The sequence below is a fragment of the Lepidochelys kempii genome, chromosome 4 (assembly GCF_965140265.1).
Source record: "Lepidochelys kempii isolate rLepKem1 chromosome 4, rLepKem1.hap2, whole genome shotgun sequence".
Classification (NCBI taxonomy): domain Eukaryota; kingdom Metazoa; phylum Chordata; order Testudines; family Cheloniidae; genus Lepidochelys; species Lepidochelys kempii.
In genome coordinates, this window is record NC_133259.1 from 91,723,813 (window position 1) to 91,745,284 (window position 21,472).

General features: G+C 42.0%; 2 protein-coding genes across 6 annotated transcripts in view; one reads left to right on the top strand and one right to left on the bottom strand.

Moving 5' to 3' along the window:
* The window catches only part of CORIN (corin, serine peptidase), a 319,432-nt gene extending 316,718 nt beyond the window's left edge, over window positions 1–2,714 (top strand). Inside the window, exon 22 of the mRNA XM_073342123.1 lies at window positions 637–2,714. Within this exon, the coding sequence (XP_073198224.1) occupies window positions 637–819 (183 nt within the window). The 3' untranslated portion in view covers window positions 820–2,714. The remainder of the gene's footprint in view (window positions 1–636) is intronic.
* A 2,659-nt stretch (window positions 2,715–5,373) lies between these two features.
* The window catches only part of ATP10D (ATPase phospholipid transporting 10D (putative)), a 108,103-nt gene continuing 92,004 nt past the window's right edge, over window positions 5,374–21,472 (bottom strand). For all 5 annotated transcript variants that reach the window (XM_073342121.1, XM_073342120.1, XM_073342118.1 and 2 more), the window contains 9 exons: window positions 19,013–19,197; window positions 16,876–17,185; window positions 16,086–16,162; window positions 15,420–15,545; window positions 14,670–14,870; window positions 9,830–9,910; window positions 9,479–9,583; window positions 7,862–8,049; window positions 5,374–6,472 (listed from right to left, as the gene is read on the bottom strand). In XM_073342121.1, coding sequence (XP_073198222.1) covers window positions 5,944–6,472; window positions 7,862–8,049; window positions 9,479–9,583; window positions 9,830–9,910; window positions 14,670–14,870; window positions 15,420–15,545; window positions 16,086–16,162; window positions 16,876–17,185; window positions 19,013–19,197 — 1,802 coding nt within the window. In that variant the 3' untranslated portion in view covers window positions 5,374–5,943. The remainder of the gene's footprint in view (window positions 6,473–7,861; window positions 8,050–9,478; window positions 9,584–9,829; window positions 9,911–14,669; window positions 14,871–15,419; window positions 15,546–16,085; window positions 16,163–16,875; window positions 17,186–19,012; window positions 19,198–21,472) is intronic.

Below are 21,472 nucleotides of genomic sequence, written 5' to 3' on the forward strand. Positions count from 1 at the left end.
GCCTGGACATGCCTCCGCCTAGGAGCTGAGCAAGGGGGAATGTCCCCACTTCCAGCAAGGCATGGAGCTAGGTAGGGAGCCTGCTGGCCCCGCCATTTCCCCCCCACCCTCCAGCACCAGCAGGGGTCCTGGGCCACACAGTGGCACCTACCCCTTCCCCCCCCCCCCCCAGCACCCATGGCACTCCCAAGCTGCCCCTCCCCAGATTGAGTCAGGGCTGTATAGTAGAAGTCATGGACACGTCCCAGGCCGTGAATTTTTATTTACTGCCCATCACCTGTCCATGACTTTTACTAAAAATACCTGTGACTAAAACGTAGCTTTACTTATGATCTACTGCTTGGAGCCTCTAACTAGTAGTGTATGTTAAGTAGTAGGCTGATTTTTTTTTCTTTCGTTTGCGTGAATATTAAATAGCAATTTTTTTGGTATGAACATACCAGCCAACCAAACCTTACTGACATTGTTTCAAAATATTAGCTGTCCAGTTTGTATGCTTTTTTCTAGATTAGTTGAAACCCATTTTTACAGCTGCATTAGTCATGAAAAGCAGATTTTATAGAAACTCAGATATAGCTCGAGCCATAATAGCATTGGCTGTAACATCCATAGGTTGTTTTTTCTCTTGCATTACAGGGCGACAGTGGAGGACCTCTTGTTTGTGAGCAGCCTGCAGGACGCTGGACATTGTTTGGTTTAACCTCGTGGGGCTCTGTCTGCTTTTCCAAAGTTTTGGGACCTGGAGTTTACAGCAACGTGTCACACTTCATTGAATGGATTGAAAGACAAATATACATTCACACCTTTCTACTAAACTAAGGCTAGTGGTCTGCTGACATACAAGAGGCAAAGATCATTGGCCTTTGAGCATTGAGGATTGTGCAACCAATTCACTTAAGAGGACGTTACAAGCTCTGTGTTGTTGATGGGGAGGTATGGAAAATGCAGCATAAATGAATTGATTAAACTCTCTGCTACTAAAGATACTCTGGGGCAGCACTATTATTTTTGTAATCTTTTTTGACTTTTCCTTTAGCTGCATTGTGTTACTATTCCAGGCACAACAGAAGGCTTAAAGGAAGAATCAACCAATTTTCTGCCTTTCAGACATTTAAATTAAGCTGTAGCACAGACTTAGTAAAACTATAAAACTTTGGGGGAAAAACAAACAGTAGCACATGCAGTTTCAGCCCACAATTCTTCCAGTGAAGAATTAAATCAATATATTCTCAAAAATGAGATTGAGGTCTATATTAAAATTAGCCCTTCTGCTACCTTGAGTTTGCTCCCATGTGAGCATAGCAGGGCCTTGTCAAAAATACAACCGGCATGGGAGAATATGTAGTTCTTTGAGATAACTGATGTTTTAGATACTGTCACACTACAATTAAGTCACATAGTTCAGACTACTGTTAAGCGAAACATTTACCTCTAAAGTTCAGTACCTTCTGTATTGATTCACCTAATGTAACATGTACCAGATAGTGTTCTATAGAAATATTAACTGTACTCATAAATATTAATAGTGTTATGGATTATTAAACTACTTTTAAGTCACTGGTGTATTGCAGTTTCACTAGGAGAAAAAAAACCCAGTGACTTGACAGTATGTCTCATTGTAGATTATGGGTTTAGGGGACAGCAAAATAATTCTCCCCCGACCTCTAAATAATACAGCTGTGTCCAAATTTCTCTAGTTCAGGGCTGCATCTGACTCATGAAAGTTGAGATAGATTGTCGACATCCTAATCTCAAATGCAAAAAGGTGCAGAAATTACAACTTCCAGTAGCCCAGGCTCCATCTTTCTCCACAGCACCAGGTCCTCAGCTGGTGTAACCTGATATAGTTCAGTTAAAATCAAAGCCACCATATTGATATAAACCATCTTAAGCTCTGGCCTTTAGTGTGTAAGGGCCAGTTGGACAACCTTGCACTAATAGAGGGGAACTGGATTACGAAATACAGGATTTTCAGGAAGTTTTGTTTTCAGTATTAGGAAAAAAATGCTGTCATAAAATGAACAGCCTCTCCTGCCATATCTGTTCACCAAAAGATGTAGTTAAAGTTGGCTTTGATTTTATTGTAAAGCACTGGAACACTTACAGCCATTCTATGTATATGTAAGCACTGCCAAGAAATAATATTTAAGGTAATTTCTTATTTCCTCATTGATTACTTGGGCCTTGGCCTACAACCAGTTTTCAAGCAGAACTTCCCTGTAAAATAAATGAGTTCTGATTAAAAGCTGGTGGCACCATATAGCCCATTGAATATAATCACCTGTGTTAGGAAATGATGCATCCCAAGCAGCATCAGAAAGGAGCAGAAGTTTTTTTTCCAAATCATTTCTGCCACAACATTCCATGTAAAGACGATATTTGTAATTTTATAAATGTATTTTTATACTGGTTTTCCCCCTTCTATATGTGCACATGATAATATTGTATGTAGGTTTGAAAGAGTCAAATTTACTCCCTCCTTCCAATGTATTAGTCCTTTCCTGTGTATTGTCATCTCTATGACCATGAGAATTATCTAACACTTGTAGCCCCATTTTAAGGTGATAAAAACACCTTGGTTGTTTCACTCCTGTCACAGCTACAGCTCCACATGGAATTAACAACTAGGCAGATGTGTTTATTTCTACCCATATTAAACAAATATGTACAACAATTGTCCAATAATTTCTGTGATCTAAAATAAACACGTTTTTATTCTTGCCAGAGACTCAGTTCAAATGGAAGAAGTTAGAAGCAAGACTATACCTCTACTCTCTTGTGATTGAAACCAATTAGCATACATGCGCCAAGCTGCTTACTGTACTACCCCTAGCTGCCTCTTAGCACAGTATCCGTTTGTTCAGATTCTGTCTCTACAACTTGGGTGTGGTCCTTACCCATATTTCTCATGTGTGTTACCAATACAGAAAGATCAAGAAGTGTGACTGCTTACAATTATTTTGGATTAAATTACATTTTTGTAGTGGGAAATTAAAAAACCCACTAAGCCATATAGTGGCTTCTCTGAATATCTTTAGAGCAATATTTCTTCGATGACATTATTTCAAAATGATTAGCATCAGTACAGATAAACAATAGGCAGAGTTTCAGCACTGTGTAAATGTGCAGAGAGCAAAATACGCACATTCTTGGAATTGTGCAAGCAAAAAATTTCAGAAGGAAACAGAACAGAAAATGGGCTCAAATACTAATCATAGAATCATAGATGATAATTTAATAGGAGCTGCACTTTTTGAGTTGTGTTTATTTCAGTAGGCCCTAGTGGACTCAAAAAATTCCCTACATTGCTCCATGAATTGGCTATGTAAGATAAAATAATTAAAAAAAACAAACAGGCAATATTTTAAATAGCCTGGGCTAAAGAAACAGACTCAGATTCTCAAACTGTGGTTCCTACCGGTGGCTTCCAGAACAGCTGAAAGGTCACATGGTGCTGAATCTCTTCCGTGTTTCTAGTAGCTTCTATAGGCACCTAGGTTGTTAATTTAAAGAAGAGTCTGGAGGCCTGCAAAAGCAACTGACAGCAAAGAAGATGAGTCATTCTAGCCACCTCTACTAGGGGAGGCTGTGATATAACAGGAGGAAACAGGATGTGCTCAGGGATTGGGGTGCCAGCGGGACTGGAGCAGTCAATCACCCTTTGGAGAAGACTATCTGAAAGATAAGAAAATGAGGTAACGAGGCAGCATGTCCTGACGAATGGGCACCAAGTGCAAGAAGTGTAGATAGGGCAGAAGGGATTGGGCCAGTCAACAGAGACACACATGAAGGGGAGCCACGGAGAGAAACAGTAGAGGTGTGGGAGGAGGATACAAATTATATGAAGAACAAAAGGAGATGCAGTGATTTGTTCTTTCAGAAACTAAAACTTCATATTAAACACAGTTAAATACACATCATGCCACTCCCCTATATTCTACCTGAACAGTCTCTGTTGTTCAGCTATCAGTGTTAAGGTGCCCATGCGACAGCAAATGGGAGGAGAGGTCTGTGCTATGAAAAAACCCCAAGAATCCTTGCAATAGACCAGTGTGTTGAGGGCCCCAGTAGCAGCGGGGGTCCCAGACTGCACACCAGCATCCCCCACCCCACCCAGCAACCACGGCACCCTTCTCCAGCCCCACCCCCCCAAAGTTTTAGTCAGGGGTATATAGTAAAAGTCACGGACAGGTCACGGGCTGTGAATTTTTCTTTACTGCCCGTGACCTTTAAAAATACCCGTGACTAAAACGTAGCCTTACTTACATTACACAAATAGTGTGCGAGTCCAAGGCAACAGCGGAATGTATGTTCAGCGATATAGGTGAGCGAGGGTTCTACTAAGAGAGTCAAGCTCACGAGGATTGGCACCCAGTGTTTCTATAACTCCACTGATCACACAAGAAACTTCTAACGTGACATCTGTATAAAGCTATGAAGTAGAAACTATTCTCAGCTTGGAGAAAAGTAGTTGGCCAAAAAGTAGTTAAGCAGTACAACAAAAAAATTGATACTGGTTTATCTTGGGAATATTGAGAGGCATGAGACAAAAGGATGAATCGCTCCAACCACCCAAGAAATGCACTGATTCGAATGAAATATAAATTAAATAAATGGAGGGAGCTCTGATGGTACAAAATCATTATGATGCTTACCGTGCTCAGACAGACCCCAATTCAGGAAAGCAGCCATGTTCAGAAGAACACTTCAGTTCATGCTTAAAGTCAAGATAAACACATGATTAAGTCCATCCCTATTCAGGATAAGTACATTCCTAAATCAGGACCATACTGCAACAGTAAGCATGACATCAAAAGCTTGAGACAGAGGTAGATGATGGGCATGGAGGGGAGATCTGTCAGTTGTTTGTTTCAGGGCTCCATCTCTCTTATTTTGCAAATAAAGAAAATAAATTGTCCTGAGGGATGGGAAGATGGATTTCCTCTAGGAGAATCATTATTCTCTTCACCTTCCAACCCCCCAAGCTCCTGAAAGCTGCCCAAGGAGGTGACAATCTTAGCAAAGCCATGGTGCTCGGGAAGGGGGCATTATCCTAGGCTGTGTCTTCATTAATGATTTTCAGGAAGTCTCCTACTGTTTCTATCACCAGGGACAGTGTGACAGGTGGAGCTTTCCCAAACAACACTAACGAGGAGAAGGTTAGTCAACTGGCGGGTGAAAAGGTAGGACTTATTTATCCTCACAATCCAAGTGAAAGCAAACCAAACCACAGCAAATAGGGATTACTGACATGACCTCTTACCCACAACAGACATTCAGAAACCAACTTGGCCCTGCTTGTGCCAAGCAGCTCCAGACTTAGAAATATCCAGATCCTTTTGTATTAGTGTACCAAAAAAGTGAGAGCCCATATGACACTGAAGGTTTTATTTTTTCATAAAATGGACTTTGAACATGACCAGTGTGTTCTGTAAATCTTGCTGGCTTGGACCCTCCACGTTGATAAGATCACAAACAGAATGATGAGTATAAAAAACATTTTGCAAAGAGGTTCCTGGAGAGGAGTGCAGTGGACCTTATCAGCACTAGTTGCCATTGTAACATCGCTACAGACCACAAGATTGCAACAACACTAGGTGGAGCTCAGGATGACAAAGTCAGGGTCAACTGGTAAAAGTGTCTCCACCAGGACAGCCTTTAAATTACATCACTGTCACTTTTACCAAAGTTACTATGTCATACAGTTAGCATGTACCAAAAATGATGAGTTTTTAATAAAGCTGGTACTTGCACAATACTTCATGCCCATTTAGACTCTGGATACCTCAATAAGTTACTTAAAATGTTTTAAAAATACAAAAGGCTTCTGAATAAATTTGTGCATCAACTGACTTGACCAAAACACCCCAAAAACCATCACCAACAAAAAACCCGAATGTAATGTAATGCACCAATGTTCTTGTTCTTGGTTTTTTTAAACAGTTAACATTCCAGTTTCGCAGGGCATGTTAAAACATCCTGTTCAGTCAAAGCACAATTCAAACCTGCCTTATTTATTAGAGAAATTTCATTGCTGCCCTTTGCAAAAGTAAACTCCGGGGCGCCGGCACACGAATTATTAGCACAATATGTTTCTGAATAGGTTTCCTTCGAGGAGTTCAAAAATGCAGCTCTCTCACAAGTCAGGTCGTTCACATCCCTGAACTCATCCTGTTTGTCTGATATGAAGGTAGACTTCTGCACTGACCTGTCTGCTGGACAGGTATGAAAAGGTGTCTTAGACACTGGGATGTATGAAGAGTGGTCAGTGCTTTCTCTTACTGATGCAGCATCTTCAGCAGACCTGGAACATGCACGAGTGCCCTGGAAACCCATTCTACACTTCCCAACACGATCATCCTTCCACTTTTTAATTGCTTCCCTCTGCTCCTCAGGAGTCAGTCTGTCAAGGTGCTTGGCTCTCAACACTGGAGATGGAAACAGTGCCCCTTGAAGAACTCTGAACAAGTATCTAGAACATAAACAGGGTTTTCCAGTAAGCCATTCAGAAGCAGATTCAAGCTCTTCTCAGCAATGGTAAAGGACCCAAACAGGAGCATGCAGGGAAAGGAGAGGAGGCATCATTCCTACCATCCAGGCTGTAGTGATAGCCCTGTAATCCCAAAGCTGCAGTAGCCCCTGCAGCAATGACCTTTAGGCTTGCACACATAAATAATTGTGCCTGCACTTTTGCACTAGAACAGGTTATTAGGACCAACATGTTTAAAAGTGGCCACGGACTTCAGTGCCTCTGTTTTTTGCATGTTGGGCGTGACACCCCTAGGCTCTGATTTTCAGGGATGGTGTGTACTTGCACTCCAGCTGAAGTCAGTGGAAGCTGCAGGCTCTCAGGAGTGCTGAAAATTGGACCCTGCATGTCTCAAAACAAAAACCATTTGTTTTGGCAATGCTGTTGAAACTTTTCTGGCACTGGGAGATTGAAAGCGACTCAAAGAACCTTATTTATAAAGTCTAAAAACTTTGCATTCAGTCTACCATGAAAATCAGCCTCTCCTAAAACCAGAACCCTTATGTTTCACTCACTGGTTTGTTTGATTTAAAACAGCCCATGTGTTGAAAGCATTCTCCCATCTTGGCTCATTATTGCTACACAATTTGCTTTTTAAATTAATTTAGGAGGGAAAGCAAGTGGTTAGTGGCACCATCTGGAGTCAGGAACACTGCAGAAGGGAGAGCTTTTCTGATACAACTCAGCCCAGGCCTACAGTACCACCATCAGCTGGTTTAGTTGCAAGGTCTGAGCCAAAGTTGAAAACCACAGTGATATGTTTATGCCCTAAAGCAAAATGTGTATCCTATGTATGCTGTGCCCCAACCCACAATTGGGAGGGACAAGTTGTATATCCCACAGCAGTAATCTCACAACTTGTAGGAATCCAGAGATTTTTTTTGACCATTTTGTCCATTTACAAAAACTCTGGGTTCAAGCTTTTTCAAAAAAAGAAAGAAAACATTTGAAAAAACCGTTTCGGTAATAAAAACACGCCCATAATTAGCTTCTCTATGACATGTACATGATTCACGCTGCTACCTTATACAACTTCTTTGGATATAAATTCTAACCTTTGAAAAGTGATTAAGGTAAATTATTGATTTAAACATGAGAAGTAGGATTTAGACTAAGTCATTACAGCAATTTTGTACTTGTTTAAATTTGACTGGAGAAGATCCCAATTAACAGTTCCTTGCATACATATGGGCTCATTTATGCTTAAACTACCAGGCTATCCAATTTTATATGTTCAAAAAAGACAAGACCACACCACAGAGATTTATAGCATCATAGCCACAACGAAAACCAGAGCCGGTTAATACTAGTGGTTATAAAACAACAAAGTACCTGGGTAGAAGAGCAACACAAGTAGTAATGATGCAAACCAGATAAAACACTGGGTCTGTCATGTGCTTTTCCATGATCCAATAGGGATTTGATGGTGGATTACAGGTTTTGCAGGTTGCTCCAAACATCAGTGCAAAGACCAAGTAAAATAAGATGCTACCTATCATAACAGCCATGTGTATCCAAGTCTATAATGTGGAAAGGAGGGATAGGGGAAACAAGACAAGAATCAGAGATTCAGGATCAAAGTTATTACAAACAGAAAAGTGTGTGCATACACACACACAGTGTCTTGAACTGAAGTAAATCATAAAACAGTTCAGACAGACAGGACCCTCTTGATTTCAGATAAAATATTCCCAGGGAGACGGGTTTCTTCCCTCTATAGTTGACAGGAAACAGCCACATAATTTGAAAATTCTTCCCCCCTTAACCTTCTTTCATTTTTATCTATTAAATATACAACTCATGATACCATGGTACAAGACTTTTTAATGCCAAGTACGTCAGATGACTACATTACTCATAAGCATCAGAGAAGACCTTCACAAACAAGCGGGAACAAAATCTTCACATGATACCACTACACAGTTTGATGTAAACACAGAATAACTGTGTATTGGTCTCAGATTTCTTTTGTTTTGCAATTTAGAGTACGTTAGTTACTAAGAATATAATCGGTTGCCAGGTCCGACAGCTTGCTGACGTCTCTAAATGCCAAAAGAAATTCATTTATGCTATTCAGAGAATGGAGACATTAATATCATCCATAGTTTGCTAAACAAAGGGATTTTTGTGAAGGTTATTGTGCCCTCCATATCCAGGATAAAAAGCCTTGGTTTATACACACAAATCTTTAAGTCAAAATACTTTAGAATGCAGCTTGACATTCCATCTACTGTGAAACAACTCAAGAATGAAATGGTCTTTTTTATTTATTTTTCTGCATTGAGTAAACAACCACCGTCCTGCATCCTCCAACTTTGAACAGGATGATTACATTTTTCTCCAGAATTATGACAAATAGTCACTATTTTACCCTTGTTTAAAAAGAAATTAAATTAATCCGATCGAACTGGAATACTATCTGTTGTTGTCTTAGCTTGTGCAGACTTAACACTAAGATGACGGTTTTATGGCATAAAACAGCTTCTTTTAGTCCTGCAGGGAAGACACCTTTGAATTGTTCATCTTGGCTACAGACGGTTTATCGGTTCCCAGCATTCAAAACTAGCATTCCACATTTGTCGTCTATGGAAATCAAGCCTTAGGAACTGATAAAGGCAGGGTATCTCGACATCCGTTTTCCCCTTTGCAAGATTAAACTTACAGCACCAAAGCAACAGAAGCTGTTAAGAGCAGGATTATTTTGTTATTTATTAACAATATTGGTGGCAGAGCTTGCTTGCCTTACTCATGTGAGTAATCCTGTTGGTTCCAATGGGCTAGTTATAGGAGTACTTACTGCTCGCATGAGTAAAACGATCAATGTTTCACCCTTAATATATTTATTTGCTTTCATATAGAGAGTGCTTTCCTTGTTTAGCTTTAATAAGAGTTGTATGCACACACTGGGGAGAGAATATACCCTTTAGAACGCATGAAGAACATACTTACCAAAGTTTTACTCTCAATTAGGAGGTGCAGTAATATTATGAAGAGTGCTGCTGTGTTTAACGGGTTTCCAAAAGAAAAGATGTCTATGTCAGAGCCACGATAAGTCTGCAAAGTAAGAGACACGCTAATTGATACATACTATGCATACAGCCCTAATATTTTGATGTATCACATTCCACTGGGATACAAACAGCTGCAATACTGGATCAATTTACATATGCAAAATTCAAAATGGGTCCAATAATTATTGCAGTGTATGAGAAAGTGCAACTAAAAACCCTTAGGTTTAAAAACCAGACCAGCAAATTAGAGAAAACAAGTGTATTAATACAATTCAAATCTAGTACTTACAAAGTAAGGCACAAAAAAGCAAACCAGACTTTGGTAAAAAGCATCCAGCAAGGTGATCCAGAAAATTGGAGGTGAATATGCCTAAAGAGGAAACACAGGAGGTACCATAGCCTCAGTGAAATGAACAAATCCCAGCAGCCTCAGCTGTAATACATTTATGACTCTGGGAAAACTAAATTCCTGTCATCATGCATAATCATCTTGTTTGCTCAAGCGCGTGGGAGCTCTACTTACTGCACTTTAAAATGCTATTTTAAGACAATACAGACAGTGAGCCTCTCCAGTGCTAGCAAACCCCTAACCAATATCCCACAGGAAGAGTCATATGTTAACATCGCACAAAAGGAGACATTTATTGGTTGTCTACATGGGAAAAACAACTAAAATAGCTCTTGCATAGCTTATTTTGGTCAATTTCCCCATATAGACAAACCCTTAGAGAGATGGTCATAGTAAAAACGAGAGAGCTCATTGTAGGCATGCAACTAATTATCAGAGATTATATCAAGAATGAGATGTGGACCCTGGTCTTGCAGCAGACTCTGCTAGCACTTCCCCAGGACCACGTGGAGTCCCATTAATCTTGGTGAGATGTCTCTTGGAGCTGCAATAGTAGGTGCTGATGCAGGACCTGGATCATAGATTGTAAACCCCTGGGGTCAGACACACTCTTCTTCCTCATTTTGTACAGGGCTGAGCACTGAAAAGATCTGTCCTTTGAAGAATGTAAACTATAGCAAGCACGGTATAAAAAAAATCAACCTACTAGTGCAATATTGTGATACAATTATTTTACAAAACATGTCCACTTGTTTTTATATTGTGACTTTCACTCAGAATGCCTGTGTCAATGCACTTCATAGCAAGAGGTAAAGGGAAATACAATTTAACAATGGCTCCAGAAGAGACAGCAAGGCAAAATGACAGGTTTCAGAGTAGCAGCCATGTTAGTCTGTATTTGCAAAAAGAAAAGGAGTACTTGTGGCACCTTAGAGACTAATGCTTCCCGCCCCCTTCCACACCAGAAAGAGGGCTCAGGTGGCTCACGCTGGCTCTGATGCAGTGAGGAAAGCAGCGAGCTCGCTGCCTACCCCCACTGGGACAGCAAGGGCAGCGCTGATCACAGGGGGAGCTGAGACCCCAGCTGAGTAGGGGGAGACACAGGCAGGGCAGGTTATCTGTTGGGAGTGGCAAGGTGCTTGGTAAGGAAACTTTGTATGAGCCTAGGCAGCCTTGTGAGCTGATGGCTTTGTCTAGTCAGCAGTGTTGGAAGGCGAGGATAGTGGAAGATGAATGTCCCTGTACCTTACCTGTTACCTGGGTGGAGAAGTGTGACAGTGAAGGAAATGGGCCTGTGTCTGTCAGGGGTATTGACTTTCCTATAGAGGGAGCCACCCCGGTCTCCAAGCAGTTGTCTGTGAACAGCCCTGTGTGCTGGGACAAGGGGAATGAGATCCCAAGCTGCGTGTCTGGTAAAGGAGAATGTGTCTCCGGCTCTTCTTTGTCTGTGGAGCAGACAGAAGGGGCCTTTCAGCCTGTGCTGGTTGAGAATAGTGCAGTTATCTCAGAGTTGGTTCTGGATTCAGCTAAAGCCCAGGAAGGGAATGGTCCTAAGTTTGTGTCTGCTAGGGAGAATGGCACTGTAACTAGGTTGCATCCAGTTAGTGTCTGTGCAAAATCCCAGAGACTAGACAATTCTGGTGCTTGTATTTTGCCTGTTGCTAGTGTGTTGTTGGGAAAGGGTGTAGCAACTCTGTCTAATCAGAGTGAGATCCTAGCCAAGGCACAAGGACAGCAGAAAGGTGATTTGATTGTGTTACCTACTGATGGTGTGGAAACCTGTGGCAAGAAGGAAAAGATTCCTGAGCTTGTGTGTGGCAAAGGGAAGGAGAATGCTTCTCACCTTTTATCTAGGAAGTCTGTAAGTTTGACTGAAAGGGGATTGTATAGGAACCCGCCTGATGGGCCAGAGGTGATTCTGGATGTAAGTGAGACCCAGAAAGAGTTGGTTGTTGCTCAGGAAAGTGTTCCTCTAGAGCAAGCCCTAGGTGAAGAGGGTAGGGGCAGAATTTCTGTGAAGGGTGAACTGTTGCATAGAAAAGCCCCTAAGGAAAGGAATCCTCATGGTAGTCTTTGCAAGCAGTTTACTGCAACTGAAGGGTGTGAAAGTGATTTAATCGAGAAAGTTTCAGTTCCTAACAGCCAGAAATTTTCTGTTGTGAAGGATCCACTGACTTTCCTGTTGAAAGATCCAGTGTGGATAGCTTTGAGAAGGTCTCAGATGAAGTGAAAGCTGTTAAGAAAGTTAAACAGTCCTATAATCAAGTGGCTGTGTTTGGCCAGCTTGTTGGGGAGACAAGGTTGTAGAGAGAGGAATGTCTCCATGCTAGTTCTGTAAGTGAACAGTATGTGGCCCAGGTCAAGATGGGAGCTCTTAACCTCGAGAGCCCGAGAAGACCCGATCCCAATTTGACCCTCCGGGGGTTTTGGGGTGGCAAAAGGGAACGGGCCACATAAACCTCCCCACATGCGGAATGCGAGTGCTATCGACCACCCCCGACCTAAGGGAGGGCGTGAGACTGGAAAGGCCTGGTGTAACTCCCACCAAGGAACGGGAGAGATGCTGGGGCATCCATGGGAATGTTGGTGGCTTCGAACTTCCCCAGGTCACCGGCTAAAGTGACCCCACTCAGTTTGGTCTCAAAGGGGGGAAGAGATGTGACGAAGTGGGACTGTTCTTAACGTTTCCTCTGAATAGTGTGGGGGTGCCTCAGTTTCCCCTATGCAGTTCTTAAGTATCTAGGTGGTGGGATAAGGGTGTATGGTCACTGCAGAGCCCTGGAGGGCAGGTGTGTGCAGGGGTCTGGACACAGAGAATGGCTAACACCCTGTTTCCTGGCAACTGATGGCATGGCCCTTCCCCCCTGCAAGATGAGAGCTAAAGGGTTGGAGAACAAAGAAATCAGGTGACCTCCTGGCCCGGGAAAGGGACAAAGCCCAGAGGAGGAGGGGCTGGAGAGAGGTTCAGTTTGGGGCTGGCTGGGGACGTGGAGTGAAGTGCAGACGTGGTTGTCTGGCTCACTGCCCCCACAAAATGGACCCAGCTGAGGGGTCCTGTTCTCTGCACCTACAAGCTCTGTTTTAGACCATGTTCCTGTCATCTAATAAACCTCTGTTTTACTGGCTGGCTGAGAGTCACGTCTGACTGCGGAGTTGGGGTGCAGGACTCTCTGGCTTCCCCAAGACCCTGCCTGAGCGGACTCGTTGTGGGAAGCGCACGGAGGGGCAGAGGATGCTGAATGCTCCTAGGTCAGACCCAGGAAGGTGGAAGCTGTGTGAGCTGTGTGTCCTGCAGACAGTCTGCTCCCAGAAAGGAGACTTCCCCAGAGTCTTGACTGGCTTCATGGGGAGCAGTTCCAGAGCATCGCCCGGGGACTCCGTGACAACTGGTGGCAGCGACTGGACAAAAATTAGACCAAAGTTTTGTTAAAAATCTATTGTGGAAAGCAGTAATCATTACCCCCATGCTAGGCTGAAGGGAAGGGGAAGGTTTGGAGGTAACTGGGAAAAGGTGGAGAGATTCAGCATCTCAGAGGGAGGAAGCCAGGATATGGGATCTTGAGGTTCTTCCAGAGATGTATTTAGTCAAATCTCTGACTTGCAGGGCACAGACCCCCAGCTACAGCCTGCACAGAGAGGCTTCACAAGCATCTTATTTTGATGGATCATATGGTTTTGCAAACTTTATTGCTCTATAAACCAAGTGATGCAAAATACGAAAAGTGAAACTGAACAAGTTTTGGGAGGTCGATATCCCTCTCCCTACAATGCCAAACTTGTATTTACTAAACTCCCTGCCCTGTTGCTCCCTCACCTCACCACTGTTTTTCCCCTTCTAAAGGAGCACTGGGCTACAGCAAGGATCTACAGCTGATGTTAGGTCATCAGCACACTGCATGCTCGAGCATCTTGTAGACCAGGAGCCATTAATCTGGTGATGTCTGCTGTTGAGAGGCCTAAGATGGTCAGAAAATGGTGAGTTTTAGGCTAACAGTATGCTGAATGCACCTCTAAGCTTGCTATTGCTATTGCATCACCAAAAGTCGCTAGAATATGGTACTTTACTTCCCTCAAAATTCATACGAGTAAAAACGTTGCTACGACTCATGCTGAGCAAAGCAGAAATGAGGGAAAGGCAGAATGAGCTGCCTCGTTTTAACTTAAAAACAATCTTTATTCAGATTAACGTGATCTGCTGATTTTAAACATGTTGTTAAAGTTTTCCTGCTTTATTACAGGCAGACACAAAGTGTAGCGTATACAGAAGGGAGCTGCGAAAGGAAGGAACCAGTGAAGTCCAGGACAGCAGGCATCAGGAGGAAAAGAACCCAGAATGATGGAATTTATCTGAAGATGGTCCCACAAGGTGCAATAAATTCTACTCTGTTCAGGTTCTTACATTGTGCTTATCACTGTGATAGCTGAGCCCTTCAACGACACTGAAGTACGGGTACCTTAGATTCTAGAGATCTTGTGGACAGCTCTGTCTCAACCATTGTAAACTAGGCATTAGCCAATACAGACCATACTGGTAACAGAATATTCACCTAGCTCACAGCCTCAGCCACAGCTCTCCTCTCCCCTCCTTCCTACTCACCCCGCAAGACAGCAAGAGGCCTAACTAAAGATCTCTGAAAAATAGCTGTTAGTTGCATGTCCCCTCTAGATGGTTTAAGACAGGAAAAGTGTTTTCACTGATGAGGAGCATGCAGCAAAGAAAAAAACTGAAACCAATTCTGAGTGTCTCAATCTGCCTGAGGCCAACGATTCTTTAACGTACCTGAGACTTCTGACCAGTCACATAAAGCTCAGGCAGCTGCATGAGGACCTCTGCAGAGATATCTTTGTCCAGAATGCCATAAATGATGGGCGGCACCGAAGTGAAGAGGAGGTTGAAGAAAATCAAAACCCAATAGTCGGTCATGGATGTTCCCGAAAACCCACAAAAGAACTGGTACCAGAAGAGGAGGTTTACAAAGGCCTGACAGTTCAAAGACAAAAGAACAAACCAAAGCCCACAGCTGAGCATTATGCAAGCTCAGGAAAAAGAGGACAGATCTTATCTCTGCATTGTTACAGGAGGTCTGCAGGAAATGAAATACACACTTGCTTTCCAAACAAATATGCCCCGACACTGCACTTAAAATATAATTTTACTGGTAAATGTCTTAATATTTCAAAACCCATTGTCCAGATGCATAACTCATTTCAATATTCCCCCTTGTCCCTGCCTCCCAGTAACGACTACAGATAGCTTTTTAAATAAAACAGATAAAGCTTAAGTGATTTTAAATTAATCTGGAGCAGTGAACTCAATCCAAGGCAGATGGACAGGCTCAGCCCTCTGCCAATGGAGCTTCAAAGTTAAGTCCCTTAATGCTTGCCCTTTATTTCTGACAATTATGCATTTATTCTACAGTCTCCACCTTCAAAAGCCAAAAGGAAAACCAAGCAAGAATAGGTAACCAAACCGCACCATCTCACACTTGCAAACTAAGAACCTTTTCCCAGATACACTGTAGCTACATACCACATTCTTGTAGAAAAAATAAAGGATCATGTTGGCCAGCCTGGTGTAACACCAGTGACCATGGACAAGCAGCAGCTTGCGGAGGTGTTTGAACTGCGAAATTGCAAAGTCACTCGCCATCACAGCCTGCAACACACACAAAGAAAGAGTTGTGACACCTGAACAGTTAAAATACCAGACGTGATGTGCATCAAATGCTGACAAATGAGTGGGGCATTTATATTACATTGCTTCTATTTACTGTTCATAAGGACAAGAGAAGCACCTAGTGCTCCGTTCAGATCAGAGCCCCTATGTGCTACAGGCTACATAAACACAACTCTGACTAACATGTCAGAGGCAGGAGGCCAATCTCTGCCTTCATGTACATCCATGCCAACTACAATGTGGGCGCCATGTGTTGGCCAGGAAGTGAACAACAGGGAGTTTGAGGAACAGGGAGTTCAGTAACGAGCAACAGGCTCTCTCGTCCAAGAGCACGAACCCCTGCAGTGCTCAGCCTCTGATTGCTCCTGGAAAAGCACTCAGGCTTGGGAGTGAGCTCAGAACACAAGCTGGTCCCTTCTGTGGCAACGTATTGTGTAGCCTCTAAACCTCAAAGCTGAACCTTGATTATATTTCAATCTGAGTCTGGTTTGATTTGCAGCTGTTTTCTGTCTTCACTACCTGCATGCCTTCTTGGCCTGAGAGTCCCACTCCAGTATCAGCCACTTGGATCATACTGACATCATTGGCACCATCACCTTCCAGGGAGAGCGGGAGGGTGGGGGCGGGCGAGGAGGGAGGGAGAGGAATAAGAAGATAATCTTAGTTGGAACACAACACGGAGGTAGCTCTGCTGGCTAATGTATTCTACACAGAGATGGTGAGAAGAGACAAATCTATCAGAACACTGCCCAGAATACTAAGAATTATTGTTCTAATCAATACTGTAAACGATGGAATACCCCATGAATAAGCAGCTAGTAACGGGAAGTGGTGGATTTTACAGGAAAATAGTGCCCAATGGATGTTTGCTGTTACATTTTTCAGAAACTTGCCGATAACCTGGGACAGCAGGACCGGGATCTTTGTTAACTTTAGCCCTATGTGAAAGAGACTGGACCATTTCCTATTTCTCCCCAGCATGGGATATTTGTGATAGAGAATGGCAGAAAAACTCCCCAACGTACCCCTTAAAAAATGAACTGATAAAGTACCAGGGAAAGCATCACTATTATTGTTATTGCGAGCCTAGGAAGAAGGGCTTGCCAGTAACTAGTTTAAGGGCCAAATTCACTGGCAGTATTGACTCAGTGGAGTTACACCAGTTTATGTCAGAAGTAAATTTGGCCCTAGGTAATTCATCTCTTCCATGGGTAAAATGTATAAGAGACAGCAACAAAAATATTAAAAATAGCTCCTCTTTTTCCAGGGAGCAGAGATAACGGAGTGCACAGCTTGGGCGGAGACTCACCTACAGCTAGCGTCATCACTTTCAACCTGTTTCGCACCAGTTTGACCACTTCACTTTTCTGCAGGGGCATTGCTCTGCAGCAGACCACAGCCCGGCACCTCTCCGTGAGTTCCAGGAAGATACTTTGCAGGCTCTCGTGCAGGGCATATTCTAAAGTCTTTCCATCAATAACCAGGGAGGCACTGAAATCTGGAGCTTGGGTGGAGGGAGCTGGAAAGACGCTCGCAAGTTTGGAGTTGTGATTTTTTTTGGCACACATACTTTTTTGGATGTCTTCTAAAATAGCGTTCATCAACAATGCACAGGCGTCCTTGTGTAAGGCAAAGAGAAAGGCTGATGTAACGTTCTATCTTCTACCCTGGCTCTGTTTCCAATATGTAAAATACATATTATGCAGAAGGCCAAACCTTGCATGAGTCATCCCATGACTTCAGTGGGACTTCACGCATGAGGAAGGTGGCCTGAATTGGCTCTCCAGCTCTATTGTTTTTTAAAACTACAGTTGGACAGAGTTTGCTGTCTGCAGAAAAGATCATTTCAACCTTGTTAAAGCACATTGGCATGGATTTTGCACTACTACCCAGGAAAATATTTACTGGACTATAATGTGAGTAATGACCATTAAGGATTCCGTAATATAAATCAGGCTTAGTTATGAGTCTTTTGCTCTCTTAATTTGTTTAGTTTGGAAAGGAAAACCAGGGATAACTTTCAAATCCAGGTTAAAAGGTGACCTGCAAAACCTTCCAAAAAAATTGGCCTTGTAGGTTTTTTTTTTTTTTTTGGCTTCTTTAAAATCTATAAAAAGGCCCAAAAGATTTTTGTAAACAAAGTTTTTGTCTGGTTCTAACTTTACCTAGACATATCAACAATGTCAAGTTTTGCTGGAGGACCTCAGCACCTGTTTATTGTTACAGCTAACACCCTAACCAAAAAAGCACTAACAAAGGCACCATTTATCCAAATTGTTAAGCAATTGTGGAAGGCAGATGGCTGTGAACAAAAATAAATATCCAACAATTTTTTTTATAGAATGACTTAAAAATCCCTTCCCTTTTCAATCTGTTGTTGCACTGATTATCCAGTTACCAGAAAATCTCCCAAAGGCATGACCTGAGTTTCTAAGGTATAGTACAAGCAAAACACACTCACACCTCTTTCACACATTCTTTTAAATCATAAAGAATAAAATGTCACATGCCCAGTCCTCCCCACACACATGGATTGAGCAAGCAGCAGTACAGCGGTAAAAAGATGTGGGTAAACCAATCTAAACTAAAAACTTTAACTAAACTCCTTATTTCCCAAAGGAGAAGTAGGTAAACTCTGTGTGCCCATGTTTACCCTCAACTACAATACTATTTTTGCAGGTCACTTAATCTGGATAATGGCTAGCCATTTTTTCTTTAAAATTCTATCTTCAATAGCTCACAAAACAGAGAATCAAAATGCAGTTAGTTATACACATCCAGCAGATGGCACAATTATCAAGCAAGACTGTGTTGAACTTCCACTGCAGTTACATTTTTGAACACTGTTTTATTTACAAAATGACTGAACTATTTTCAAAAGGAGAAGGAAAAAAAAAAGATTTTTCTCTGTTAAAAAATGTAAGTAGATTAATTCTCTGGATCTGTGTGTAATACCACTTTAATGAGATAATTCCTTGTGTTTTAATGCTAATCAAGCAGGGCTGAGGGAAAATATGACACAGAGCAGCAAAAAATTTAATTTAACACAATTTCCATGTCAATAATTCTTTGACCAGCGATTATATTCCTAGTATACTTCAATGTCTAGCTTTCTGCAAACATTTATAAACATGTACATTGTATCAATATCTTTTCCTAATACAAAGAGAAGTGAGACACTGCAGTCAATTTAAATACTTAACAAGCATTTAGGGGTTGTATTTAGGAATAGATTTCTGTAAAATAAATGTAAAATATACTTTACGCACAGAATGGGGGGGGAAAGACCCTCAGTTTTTCAGTATACAAAGGACATCTTAGAAAACGTGGTGTTTTTTTGTTTTGTTTTGTTTTTTAAACAGCACTTCTAGTATAGTCTGACCAATCATTTCTGGCAAAAATTTGTTTGTGGGGTAACAGGGAGGGCAATCTCATTTTCTACTCACTTTACTTAGAGATTTGAGGGTGAAGATTTTGTCATCTGGTTCCAATAACCTGCAAGCATACGCAATATTGACAGCAGTTTCTTGTTTATCTCCCGTCAGCATCCAAATTTTGATTCCAGCTTTTCGTAGTGCCTCTATAGTGTCTGGAACACCCTCCTGCAGGCGATCCTCAATCCCAGTGGCACCTGCAATAAAAAACATGTGGATTAAAGCAAAAATTAAAAATACAAAACAAATAAACATGGAAAATTCTAACTAGTCATTGTGTCTCAGAAATTTAGGGCTGGAAGGGACCTGAAAGTTCATTTAGTCCAGCTCCCCATGCTGAAGCAGCACCAAATATACTTAAAACATCCCTGACAGGTGTTTGCCTAACCTATCCTTAAAAACCTCCAGTCACGGGGATTCCACAGCCTTCCTTGGAAATCTATTCCTGTGTTTAACTAGCCTTATAATTAGAAATGTTTTCCTAATATCTAACTGAAACCTCCCTTGCTGCAGACTAAGCTAATTACTTCCGGTCCTACCTTCAGTGGACAGGAAGAACAACTGATTACCATCCTCTTTCAACACCCCTTAACTGATCTGAAGATGGTTATGTCCCCCTTCAGTCTCCTTTTCTTAAGGCTAAAAACACCCAGTTTTTACTCTTTCCTCATAGGTCAGGTTTTCTAATCCTTTTATCATTTTTGTTGCTCTCCAATTTGTCCACATCTTTCCTAAAGTGTGGGACCCAGAACTGGACATAGTACTCCAGCTGGGGCCTCACCCAGTACCAAGTACAGCAGGACAATTACCTCCCATGTCTTACATACGACACTCCTGTTAATACACCCCAGAATGATATCAGCCTTTTCACAACAGCATCACACTGTTGGCTCATATTTGATTTGTGACCCACTATAACCCCTAGATCTTTTTTCTGCAGTACTACTGCCTAGACGGTTAGTCCCCATTTTGTAGTTGTGTATTTGAATCTGCTTCCAATTTATCAAGGTAGTTCTGAATTCTAATCCTGTCCTCCGGAGTGCTAGCAACCCCTCTCAGCTTGGTGTCATCCACAAATTTTATAAGCATACTCTCCACTCCATCATCCAAGTCATTAATGAAAATATTGAATGGTACTGGATCCAGGACAGACCTTTGGCAGGCCTCCACTAGCTACAACCTCCCAGGTTGCCACCAAATGATTGATACTTAGTCTGTGAGCTAAATTCCCTGTGAGCTGCGCTGGAGCCTATTTAGCTCGTCTACTGCTTCCCCTCTATCCACTAGGCCGTAACCCTGTCAAAGGAGGAAATTAGGTTTGTTTGGCATTATTTGTTTTTTGATAAATCCATGATGGTGGCTATTCCTTATCACCCTATTATCCCCTCGGGGTTTACAAATTGATAGTTTAACAATTTGTTCCAGTACCTTTCCAGATATCGAAGTTAGGCTGATTAGACCTAATTCCCTGGGTCCTTTTCATTCCCCTTTTTAAGGACAAGGTACCATGTTTGCCTTTCTCCAGTCCTCTGGGACCTCACCCATCCTCCATGAGTTCTTGAAGATAATTGCTGATGGTTCTGGGATTGCTTCAGCTACTTCCTAAAGTACCCTATGGTGAATTTCTTCAGGTGCTGCCGACTTAAATACATCTAACTTATCTAAATATTCCTTAACCTGTTCTTTCCTTATCCTGGCTTGCACTCCTTCCCCCTTGTTGTGAATATTAACTGTGTTAAATATGTGGACACAATTAACTTTTTAGTGAAGACTAAAGCAAAATTGGCATTAAACACCTCAGCCTTCTTGGTGTCTTTTGTTATTATCTCTCCTTCCCCATTAAGTTGACCTACACGTTGCTTCTGATTGCTCTCGTTCCTAATGTATTTATAGACCCTCTTTTCTCAGTGTCTCTTATGTCCCTCTCCAATCATAATTTATTTCGTGCCTTAGCCTTTCTGACTTTGTCCCCACATGCTCATGCTATTCTTTTGTACCAATCCTTAGAAATCTGTCCATGTTTCCACTCTCCGCAGGATTTCTTTTTAATTCAGGTCATTAAAGAGGTCCTGATGGAGCCACACTGGCCTCGTACAAGTCTTCCTATCTATCCTTTGCATTAGGATAGTCTTCTGTTGAACCCTAAATATTAACTTTTAGAAACTGCCAGCTCTCCTAAACCACTTTTTCCCTTAGAATTTCTACCTATAGGACCTTCCTACTAGTTTTCTTAGTTTGTTAAAGCCTGATTTGTTAATTGTACCATCCCTGTTCTGACAGGTTTCAGAGTAGCAGCCGTGTTAGTCTGTATTCGCAAAAAGAAAAGGAGTGCTTGTGGCACCTTAGAGACTAACCAATTTATTTGAGCATAAGCTTAAGTGAGCTGCAGCTCACGAAAGCTTATGCTCAAATAAATTGGTTAGTCTCTAAGGTGCCACAAGTACTCCTTTTCTTTTTGTCCCTATTCTGTTG